Below are 11,830 nucleotides of genomic sequence, written 5' to 3' on the forward strand. Positions count from 1 at the left end.
AGTTGAACAATTCAAGATTTATGTCAAGTTGCAATAAATATATTGGTATTAGTGCTATACATTTTTTTGCGTTTGTCTTATCATATTTTATACTATTCAAACATGCTTTGAAAAAGGAAAATTGATGCCAAAATTTATCGTTATAACATGTCTTAAAACTATTCGGTGTTGACTTGAAATCGAATCGAATTATTTGATCTGCAATAGTTTGTAACGTATTTCATCCTTATTTTCTTGGATGACCGAAATCTTGAAAAAGGCAAACCAAATTCATAGATCAGATCGAACACCCACCCCTAGTCCTAGAGTAGGTTAATTCCATAAAGAGCTATGTCAAATGATATTTTGTAGAGGTAATTCTAAAATGAACTACGGCGTGTTTGGCTGTCGCCAGAGTCGCTGCCGCCACAGCTCAGGGCACGCAGCAAGTAAGGCGAGCAAACTGCCGCCCGAGAATTGGCTTGCTGCAGTGCGCGACTAAAACTACCGGTTGCGGTGCACACCAAAACCGCAGCAAACTACGGCGGCGGTGTTAGGCTCCCGAGGCGCGACGGCCTACGGCGTGGTTTGGAAGCCATCCAAGCACACCACTAGGAGTTATGGGAAGGAAAAACTAGCTTTCACATGAATCATTTCTCACGTAGAACTGTTCCTCTACTGAGTTTATTATAGAGTATCGTTTCTATTAAACAGTGGTTTCCATGGAAGAGGAGTAGGTGAGAGATCACATAGAATGTGAACACTTGTGTGTATCGATACTTCCATCTAGCAATTGTATTAAAGACTAACATAAATAATATTTTCATGGAGTCTAGTTGCAAGGGTGTGAGGATCCTAAGCGCTCGTGGCAGGGCTTTGCCAAAGTTCGAAGGCTGCAACGATGGAGCTCTTTGCGTTTTTCGGATGACTTTGATATTTAGAGTTGGGTTTTGTGTTAATTTTGTTATTACTTACTTTGCTTTGAGGTGATGAATGAATTCTAGTACATTGGACGGATTTCTTGTTCAATAATGGTCCTGTTCACTTAAGCTTATTCAGAACTACTTTTCAGTATGTAACAGTATTTTTCTCTCATAACATTTTAGTATAAGCATCAGCATAAGTTAAATTTCAGCATCAGCAAGGCGAATAAGTAAATTTGGCACTTCTTTCCAGGCATATACAAGCTATTTGGTCCGTCATCCCCAACTCAAGCAAACCCTAGCGCAGCGCTAAGGATAGACAGCCATGTACGTGTGCATACCAGGAACTATTTGTATTTGCGGCAAAGTTCTATACGTATACACATCCTCTGTGAGTGACTCACGCAAGACGAGACAGAAAAAATTGTCAGTGTATTTCTTTCCAAAAGGAAAATGGGAAATAGGCCCACACACGCGCGCGCGACGGCGCACCTTCTCGCCCTCTCGGTCGTTAGGTTAACCCGCAATGCGAGACGGGCCGCCTGTCCGGCGCGGTTCACGCCCACTGACATGCGGGCCTCGGATGGCTAATCCTGTCCTGACCCCTCTAATCCCCGGGTAATCGCCCAGACCGCCACGCCGCCCAGCCCAGGAATTCCAAGTCGCGGGCCGGGCAGGGGTGGTATCCGCACCCGCTGCCGCCCTGCCGGTGTGCGTGTAAGCGTGTTCGTGTTACCCACAGCAGAAGCCAAGCCTCCCCAACGCGGTGAGCTCACCGCCTTGTAACCACGCCTGACCCTAGCCGGGCCCATCCCCGCCGTCCACGTGGCCCTTATCTCGGATCCGGCGGCGTCGGGCGGCGCAACAACGGCCGCGGGCTGCGTCCCCTCCGCGATAGGTTTACTTAGCGGAGCCCTCACCCCCGTTCCAGCCCCCGAGCCGTTCCCTTTCATTTCGTCTCTCCGCCTCGCCTCGTTCCCTTTTCTCGTCTGGCGTTCCCCCCCCACCCCTCCCCTGGCGATTAGCTCCCGCCCGCCTCCCGCCCACCGCGCTGCTCGCCGTGCTGTTCCCGGCGCTGCGTCCAGCGGCGCCTCGAGGGTTGGAGGGTGCTCGTGGCCGGCAGATCCGGCGGCGGCGGCGGCGGGCAGGCTCGGAGGCGAGATCGGCGGCGGGGAAGGCGGAGCGCGCGAGGTGGTGGTCGAGGGAGGAAATCGGTCGCGCGCCGAGGCCCGGAGGAGGCTGACGAGGAGGCCGAGCTCGCCTGGTGCTGCATGGGGGCATGAAGCGCGGCGCCAGGGACGACGCGCTCATGGGGTCACAGCTCAAACGCCCCAACGTTGCCCGATCCGATCCGTGAGTCCTCGCCTCGCCTCTCCGGCCCGTCTCGCTCCGGTTCCTCGCCTCCGCCGCGCTCACTTCCGTTTCTATGTTTGTCTTTGTTGCCTTCCATTCTCGGTGTTGGGGTTTCCTCGCTTCTCGATGGAGTCGCCGAGGAAGCGGTCGTATTTGAATCTGCTCGACTACTTCGTGGTTTCGCTTGATTTTTTTTTTTTTTTTTTTGCTGAATTCGCTTTCTTCCGCCCCAATTTCAAGTATAGCATGTGAAAATGTTTCTTTGGTTTTTTTCTCCTTATACGGTTTTAGCATGTGATCCAACGGTCCGGTTTTTTTTGTGTGTGTCGCAGGTCGGCTCAGCCACAGCATATGCCCGGGCCCGGTTCAGCGCCTGCGGCCGCACCGCCGCCTCAGGCTGGTGCTGCTCCGCCGGCGCAGCCGCAGCAGCCGTCCGGCGCCTTGACCAACCAGAAGCTGACGACAAATGATGCTCTCGTCTACCTTAAGGCAGTTAAGGATAAGTTCCAGGACAAGCGCGAGAAGTACGAGGAGTTCCTCGAGGTCATGCGCGACTTCAAGAGCGAGAGGTCCGTCCATGCTGCCGGCGCTTTGGCCAATCTGATCCATACCGTTTCCAATGTTTCCCGTGGAGCAAAAAATATTGGCTTTCCTTTTCTACTCGATACTATTGTGTTGCTCTGTTGGATGCAGGATCGACACCAATGGAGTGATTATCCGTGTCAAAACGTTGTTCAATGGGTACCCTGAACTGATCCTTGGGTTCAACGCCTTCTTGCCTAAGGGCTATGCGATCAAGCTACAAGAAGAGAAGAAGCCTGTCGATTTTGTGGAAGCTATCAATTTCGTGAACAAGATAAAGGTATAAATAGCCCAGGTTGATCTATCGTGCACCAAAGGTGTGATATGTAGCAAACTGGTGATTTATTGCACATTTTTTCCTTTCACAGAATCGGTTTCAGCATGATGAACAAGTTTACAAGGCATTCTTGGACATCCTCAACATGTACCGCAAGGATAATAAGTCTATCCAAGATGTTTACCAGGAGGTTCTATTTTCTCTTACTGGTTTGGCCATCTATGGCTACGCCCGTGCTAAATCTACGCTCGTGCTAAATTTCTGTGTTTTCTTGTATTTTTGGGCAGGTTGCTTTGCTGTTCACTGAACATAAAGATTTGCTTGAAGAGTTCCAGCACTTTCTGCCTGATACCTCAGTGGCCCCACAAGCAGCGGCCTCAAGGGGTGGTTTGGTTAAGCGGGAGGACAGGGTCTCTTTAGTGCCTCCTGCAAATAGGACCCTTCACAATGATAAGGTACAGATGACTTGTAGTTTTGCAGGCTCCACTTAATTTCAATTTAAACAATAGTTAAATAGCTTGCATGAAGTAGGATCATGCAGTACTATACTCCTTTTTCTAGGCATCTCTTATTCTTAAAAGATAGTTGACATGCCATTTTTCTCTCTCATTCTTCAGAGGGACAGAGCTTATCTGTCACATGCTGACCGTGATTTTAGTGTTGACCGTCCTGACGTGGAGCATGATCGCCAGAGAAGACGTCTTGATAAAGAGAAAGAACGGAAGGTGGAAAGGGATAGAAGGGATTATGAGAGAGAAGACAAGGATGGTGAACATGACAGCAGAGATCTGGAGATAGGACAGCGTAAGCGAAAGCCTTTTCCAAGGAAGATGGAGGATAATGCAGGTGCTGAGGCACACCAAGGAGGCCCCAGTGAGAATCATGGAATCCATAGTGTATCTGCTTCATCATATGACGATAAGGATGCGCTGAAGAGTAAGTCTTTGGAATATTACACTAGTAATTGCACATCATTTATTCTCTTTGCTCAGTATGGTATGCAAGATACTACACCATCCTTGAAAGTTAAAATGTGATTTGGGTGTGGGATGACCTTAAACAATACTGACTTATTGATATTAAGAAACAACACCATCCTTGATAGTTAAAAAATGTGATTTGTGTGCTGCAGAACCTTAAAATAATCTGGATCATAGATGTTAAGAAATGATGCATAGACGTATTTGTTACTACTATGTGGCTGAATTGAGGTTATTTTAGTACCATTTATTCCTTTTCTGTAAAACCTTGCTCTGGCATTTCAAATACGTAAGATGTCGTGCATTTTGATCGAGAAGTAATGCACAAACATGCTTACTATTGGAGTGTTTATGCTCTCAGGTCAGCTGGTTTCTTTCATATGCTGTAGAACTTGTTTCCTTTCCACTTTTTGGTTACTTAGTATGTGGTCAAATCTTTTTTTTGCTGTAAAGTGCCATTAGTATCTACAGTTGGAGAAATTTGTTTGCTCTCTGTTTGTTGGTTATGCCCATGCTTTCTCTTGCAATGTTAGGTGTATACACGCATGAGTTCCATTTCTGTGAGAAGGTGAAGGAAAAGCTGGAGCATGAAGCTTACCAAGAGTTTTTGAAATGTCTACACATCTACAGCCAAGAGATTATCACGAGAAGTGAACTGAAGAACTTGGTTGGTTTCTTGTTTGTTTATTTTATTTTATGATCCATGCTTAATGTTTGAATTTTTTCATATTATTACTCACTTCAGTTATAATATGTCTAAGTATCTGTGCAAATTTACTTGCCACAAAGTGAATCATGAATAATTTACATTGATTTGCAGGTGAATGATATACTCCAGCATTATCCAGATCTCATGGAAGGGTTTAACGAATTCTTGGAGCATTGTGAAAATATAGGTAATTTACATACTTTATACATTTGGATGGTAATCACATAATATTACCTTTGTCCAAGTTTCATGGTTTTAACTAGTTTTTGCCCCTTGTCGCAGATGGATTTCTTGCCGGTGTCTTCAACAAAAGTATGTGGCTACTAGATTGAAGCTTTGCTTAACAATTTCTTAATGCTTTCAAAATATCATATTCACATTGTTTATCTAATATGAAGGGCCAACCGCGAGGGTTGTTAAAACTGAGGATAAAGAAAAGGATAGAGATCGGGACAGGGAGGACAGGGATAGAGATCGGGAAAAGGAAAGAGAAAAGGAACGAGAAAGGCTCGATAAAGGATCAACATTCAATTCAAAGGAAGGTTCTAGTCACAAACCTCCTATGTTCTCTGGCAAAGAGAAGTACAACCTATCCAAACCAATATCAGAGCTTGATCTCTCAAACTGTCAACGCTGCACTCCGAGTTACCGGCTTCTACCTAAAAATGTAAGCTGATTCATATCATGTAGTTCTTTGTGTACCGTGTTTCATATAACATCTGGTTCAATCATGTTTTCAGTATCCCATGCCCCCGGCCAGCAACAGGACTGATCTTGGAGCCTCTGTTCTGAATGATCACTGGGTGTCAGTAACATCAGGAAGTGAAGATTATTCATTTAAGCACATGCGGAAGAATCAGTACGAGGAAAGCTTATTTCGATGCGAGGATGACAGGTTCTTATTTATCTTGGTTATACATATGGCATTGGGCATTAAGAGTCAATAGTTGTGGGCATATGAGCTTCAATGAGAACAATCTTCCACCATTCATGTTACTAAGGGCTTGTAGAGCTACCACCAATATTCAGTGTCATGTTGTTGGCCAGTGTTTACCTTATGTGAATACTGCAATAGTATTGGAGCTAAACTTAGATTTGTTTGAAAAAAAATAAAAAGAAAAAGAAAAAAAACCATTTGCTAAACTGCTTGTGCGCATTTGATTAGTCAATGTTATCTCTGTTGTCCATTTTTTAAAATCCTCTTTAAACAGCATGCGAAGCATAGTAAATTGTGCTCTCTCAGGGGGGTTGACAGATTTCTTGGAGCTGGGTTTTGGTAGCTTCGTTGAAAGCATTTAGATGAGTTATTTTATCAATAGTTTGGGACCAAATATAAGCATTTAAAGCTCTTTCATTGAGTCTACAAACAACAGATGCAAACTGCCCTTAGTGTTAAGAAATAGTTTATGTTACATGCCAAGCCTAGTGTGCTTTTATTTCATGCATTGCATGCTTTTGTTGTTGGACCATTTTGAATTGGGTATTTGTCGATGTGCTACATCTTTCCTCTTTTTTCGGTTACCTTTTTTTTTTGATAGAATATCATTACTTGTGCGCTTCAAGTGAATGTTGTAAACCATTAAGCACATAAAGAATCAGTGCTAGCAGAAATCTGTATTTCTTGGTCTAGTTGATTCTCAGAATGATATTGGTTGCTTGTGATCAAAGTTGAAATCAGTTTCTCCTGCACTTATGTATGAATTGAGCAGTTGAACTCTAGCAGTTAGGGTGGATAACAAACCAACTGCACTTTTTTTGAGCTTTTTTCGAAATTGACAGTCTTATTTATCATGATGTCCTAAATTATTTGAGACCCAACTTCAAACCGAGCTGAATGAGCCGAGCCGAAGTTGAAAGTCATTCAAATTCAGTTCATTTTTATTCTAAAAGAAAAATGAGTTCTATTGGAGCAGTTTTGAAATGAGCCACTGAGCCGGCTCAATGAGTTTTTTGTCCAGCACCGCTAGCAGTTGTGCTACTGAAGTTTTATGTCTTAATGATGCGTTCGTGTAAAGCTTGAATAGATGAAGAACATAATCCATGTTAACAAATCTAGAGGTACTGCATGTGTTACGTGTGCGCATATTGTCTTATTACCTATAATTATGCCATCTAACCAGCACAGACTCAAAACCAGATTACTAAAACGCTGTGGTACTACTATAATGAGCTGGTGACTACCGATTTTTTCCGTGCTAACCAGTATCATTTGTTTTTGTTCGTGACTGATTGATATTGTTTGTTCTTTATAACCTATACATGTGATGCTTACGTTGATTCAATACATGCTGGTTGGAACTTATTCTTAAAATTTCAGGTTTGAGTTGGATATGCTGTTGGAATCAGTTAATGCAGCGACTAAGCGTGTTGAAGAGCTGATAGAAAAGATGCAAGACAACTCAGTCAAACCTGAGAGCCCAATACGCATCGATGAGCATTTAACTCGTAAGTATTTGTTCAGGCATAAGTTAAATATTTGAGGATACTTGAACTGAATGGACTTTGTTACTGTTGGTTGATAACATTTTCAGCATTGAACCTGAGGTGCATTGAGCGACTGTACGGTGATCATGGTCTGGATGTGATGGATGTTCTACGCAAAAATGCTAGTGTTGCATTGCCAGTTATTCTAACTAGGCTCAAACAGAAGCAGGAGGAGTGGTCAAGGTGTCGATCAGACTTCAACAAAGTTTGGGCTGAAATATATGCCAAGAATTATCACAAGTCACTTGACCATCGTAGTTTCTATTTCAAGCAGCAAGATACGAAGAACCTGAGCACAAAGTGTATGTAGAAGTAAAACTTTAATTACATGTGAATGTTTCTTCTGGTTGTAGTTGCACCGTTGCCTGGTCGCTAAACTATACTATTTATTCCTTGTGTAGCTCTCCTGACGGAGATAAAAGAAATTAATGAGAAGAAAAGGAAGGGAGATGACGTGCTCCTTGCCATTGCTGCTGGAAATAGGCGGCCTATAGTTCCCAATATGTCATTCGAGTATGTAGACTCGGAAATCCATGAAGATCTACATAAGATCATTAAGTACTCCTGTGGCGAAGTCTGCAACTCTTCAGATCAATTAGATAAAGTGATGAGAATATGGACAACTTTTCTGGAGCCAATTTTGGGTGTTCAGCGAAAACATGGGTCTGAGGATCCCGACCTAGTTAAGCCGAAGAGCCGAACAACAAAATCGGGTCTTGCAAATGTGGGAGAAAGCAATACCGGAGCTGGGATTGTCTCCAAGCAAAGCAACGGTGATGAAAGTGAACAAGGGCCGTCATCTCGGGCTAGATTAGCAAATGGAGTTGCAGCCGACACTCAAAATGGTTTCCATGATGCAGATCGAACTGCCCGTAGAGGTGAAGAGCCATCAAACACTATACTAAATGGAAGAGTGCATGGTGCTATCTCTGCAGATGAAACACCTTCCCTGAGCACACAAAACATTGCTTCTACTGAGCGATCAGCAGAAAATCCAGCTGTTGTTAGGACTGAACAACATAAGGCAAATTCGGAACTTACGCCAGGTTTGTTCTGCTGCTTCAATATTCTTTGTGCCCAAAACATGTTGATTAGTTTTGTTTTTAAGTCGGCAGCCCCTACCTATTTTTTTGTGTTTTTTTATTAACCCAACCCAGAAATTCATCCCCCCAAGGATTTGAACCTGGCCCGCTGGGGTGCTACTAAGGAGCTCCAACCACTAGGCTGGAGGTCTGTTTGCTGTTGATTGCGTTTCATATTGCTAGTTCTTATATCTGAATTAATTTGTAGGCGTGAATGCTTCTAGAAGTTCTCATGATGCAGTTGAGGCAGCTGGTGAAGGCAAGTCTGGCAATGAAACATTACTTTCTGCCGAGGTACAAGATTAAACTTTGAGCTATGTACAATAGTTGGATATTTAATATTTATGTAATATGTACATTAAATTCTTTCCAAAGAAAAGCATCCAGCAAATTCATTGACCCATATTTCTATTTTTTCTTTGGCAGGGAGGGGAGACAGGGAGGTTGGGACCATCTTTAAATGGCACCAGCGAGGGAATTAAAGGGCACCTAAATAATGATGGTTCTGCGCCCCATACTTCAAAAGTCGAAAGAGAAGAGGGTGAATTGTCGCCAAATGGAGATTTTGAAGAGGACCATTTTGTTCCTTTCGAAGATGGAACATCTAAAGGAAGGGAAGGTTCTACAAGCAGATCGTTCCAGGGTAGGCCTGGGGAAGTGGTACCGTCTTCTGCTGAGGCAGCTGGTGAGAATGATGCTGATGCTGATGATGAGGGTGAGGAAAGTGCTCAGAGGTCTACTGAGGACAGTGAAAATGCTTCAGAGGCGGGTGAAGATGCATCGGGCAGTGAATCTGGTGATGGTGAGGAATGCTCTCGTGAAGATCATGATGAGGAAGAGGAGGATATGGATCATGATGATCAGGATGCAAAAGCTGAAAGTGAGGGCGAGGCAGAAGGAACAACTGAGACACATGATGTGGAAGGAGGAATATCACTACCACTTTCAGAACGCTTTCTGTACTCAGTTAAACCACTTGCCAAGCATGTACCTACAGCTTTACATGATCGAGAGGAGAAGTTCTCACGTATATTTTATGGAAACGATTCATTTTATGTCTTGTTCAGACTACATCAGGTCAGGTTTCAAGGACCTTTTGTTTTATATCTCTGCATTCACTTTCTTTTTGCTAAATAAATGTCTATTGCAGATCTTATATGAGAGACTACTTTCCGCAAAAACCAACTCTTTCACTGCTGAAAAGAAATGGAGGAATTCCAAGGATACAAACCCTCCTGATCTATATGCAAAGTAATATTTGCATTCCTGCAGTGTTAACAATGCATCATATCCTTATATGATTAGCTGATCTGTCTTTCCTATGAAGGTTTATGAGTGCACTGTACAACTTGCTTGATGGTTCTTCTGACAACACCAAATTTGAAGATGACTGTCGAGCTATTATTGGGACTCAATCATATGTTCTCTTTACTTTAGATAAACTGATTTATAAAGTTGTGAAGCAGGTAAATTGCTTTACCCCTTTGTACTGTCCACTTTGTTTTTTGGGCCTGGATGACAGATTCATTATTCAACTTCCTGATGCCAGCTTCAAGCTATAGCAACAGATGAAATGGACAATAAGCTTCTGCAGCTATATTTATATGAAAAATCAAGATCTCCTGGGAGGTTCTTTGACCTAGTTTATCATGAAAACGCCCGTGTCCTACTCCATGATGAGAGCATATACCGATTTGAATGTGTAAGTATCATTTTATGCAGTTTCTGATGATATCCATGCCTCAAAAATTTCTTGTGTTCTCCTGTACATGTGGCAAAATGATAGCTCTTGTCTTGTCTACTACAAATATTTCAGTTGTAGTGTACTGTTGGCAATTCATCATGCTTTTCTTTTTGTGAATGATACTGATTAGTTTGTGATGTCAATGTCAGTGCTCGAGTCCGACAAGGTTATCTATTCAGCTGATGGAATACGGTCACGAAAAGCCAGAAGTGACTGCAGTATCAATTGATCCAAATTTTTCTTCGTATCTTTTTAGCGAGTATTTGTGTAGTACGTCAGACAAGAAATTATCTGAAGGTGTCTACCTTGGAAGGTATCTTTTTCCAACCACAGTGAAGCTCCTGATTCCATTTCCCTTGTTTGTTCCTGATCGTGTGCCTCTTCCAGGAATAAGCGGAAATATTCAATTAATGATGAACCTTCAGATTCTTTGAAGGCAATGGATGGTATCAAAGTTGTGAATGGTCTTGAATGCAAGATATCCTGCAAGACCTCTAAGGTATGCAATCTTGTTTCGGCTGGACATTCCATCTCAGGCTTTATTGTAGTTGAGAATAAAGCATATCTGGCAATGCCATGGATGCAGGTCTCATATGTCCTTGATACTGAAGATTTCTTGTTCCGGCTTCCGAAGAGACGGAAAATTTTGCGGGGTGGGAATGTGCCCGACAGTTCGCAGATTTCGAAAATATATGCTGCAAAAGTGCAGCGCTTCAATAGGTTCCTATCCAAATCATAGGATCATTTGGCATACAAATGGTAATTCAAATAGCTTCCATAAAGCTTCCTATCCAAACCATAGGATCATGCTGTTCTAGGCTCAGTTTTAGCATTTTTTGTTTGTTTCAGACTAGAGCTTGCTATCTATAACAGTCCATTGCCCTTTCACCCTTGCAGTATCGAAACCTGGAGATATTGCTGGGGTCCCAGCTGCTTCGCTTGAACAATGATTCCATCGACAATTCGTCGCAGAGTTCCCTTTTGGAATAACAGATAGGGTAAATACAGCAAAGCGAAGCGAGCATGTAGGCCACAGCAGAAGCTCTGTTGTGCCAAAAGACGTGTATATATGTATTAGCAGCATGTTGTTTGTTCTGATTACATTTTTACTGGTTTTCGATGGTAGGTCTATTCCATCAAGTATTTAACTAATCATCATTTGTTGCTGTTGGTATAGGTCTTCTGTTCTTTTTGCCGTCGTTTTGCATTGAAGATATGTAGCCAAAGTTAAAACCTGTGTCAAACAGCTTTGTAGTCTTGTCTTGGTTAATCAAACAGACACCGTAATTTCTTAGAGCCTCTTGGTGAGGTGCATTTCCACCCTTCATTTTTGAGGCGTTGCTGCCACCTATATCTCTTGTGTGCATCCAATGCAATCCTAGTATACGATGTTTCTTGATGTTATGTGCAAAATTAGTACACGTTTTAGCCACTATTTTTGCTATTGGAATATATCCTTAAAATCTAGAGAATGTGTAAACCGTTTAAGTATCCCTTCAAATATAGCCACGATGTGTTTCTTCTTGATGTTTTGGCACTGCATATTTGGAAGCCATTGGAGATTCGTCTTCTAAATCGTCGTTTCTGACCGCTGTAGTGGGTGATGCGTGCCTGTGGTGGTGTTGACTTCGGCGTGGCTGCGTGGGTGCATGAGTTGGTGGGCCGGACCGTCGGGTGCAACTGGGCTGCACAGTAGGTAGGATCTACCGGGTGGCTC

The 11,830-nt window shown here is 43.1% G+C and overlaps 1 protein-coding gene across 1 annotated transcript; it reads left to right on the forward strand.

Moving 5' to 3' along the window:
• The first annotated feature begins 1,906 nt into the window (after window positions 1-1,906).
• LOC136533076 (paired amphipathic helix protein Sin3-like 3) lies at window positions 1,907-11,409 on the forward strand. The gene is given in 27 exon segments (XM_066525638.1): window positions 1,907-2,255; window positions 2,588-2,824; window positions 2,949-3,117; window positions 3,206-3,304; window positions 3,402-3,569; window positions 3,732-4,050; window positions 4,628-4,761; window positions 4,915-4,990; window positions 5,086-5,115; window positions 5,202-5,470; window positions 5,544-5,698; window positions 7,121-7,248; window positions 7,335-7,589; window positions 7,689-8,333; window positions 8,578-8,663; window positions 8,796-9,446; window positions 9,520-9,620; window positions 9,697-9,835; window positions 9,919-10,071; window positions 10,263-10,426; window positions 10,501-10,612; window positions 10,700-10,844; window positions 10,847-10,872; window positions 11,011-11,064; window positions 11,067-11,149; window positions 11,151-11,208; window positions 11,210-11,409. Coding segments are annotated over 27 exon segments (4,560 nt in total). The 5' UTR covers window positions 1,907-2,181; the 3' UTR covers window positions 11,240-11,409.
• The last annotated feature ends 421 nt before the right edge of the window (window positions 11,410-11,830 follow it).

Source organism: Miscanthus floridulus, unplaced genomic scaffold, assembly GCF_019320115.1.
Source record: "Miscanthus floridulus cultivar M001 unplaced genomic scaffold, ASM1932011v1 fs_783_1_2, whole genome shotgun sequence".
NCBI lineage: Eukaryota > Viridiplantae > Streptophyta > Magnoliopsida > Poales > Poaceae > Miscanthus > Miscanthus floridulus.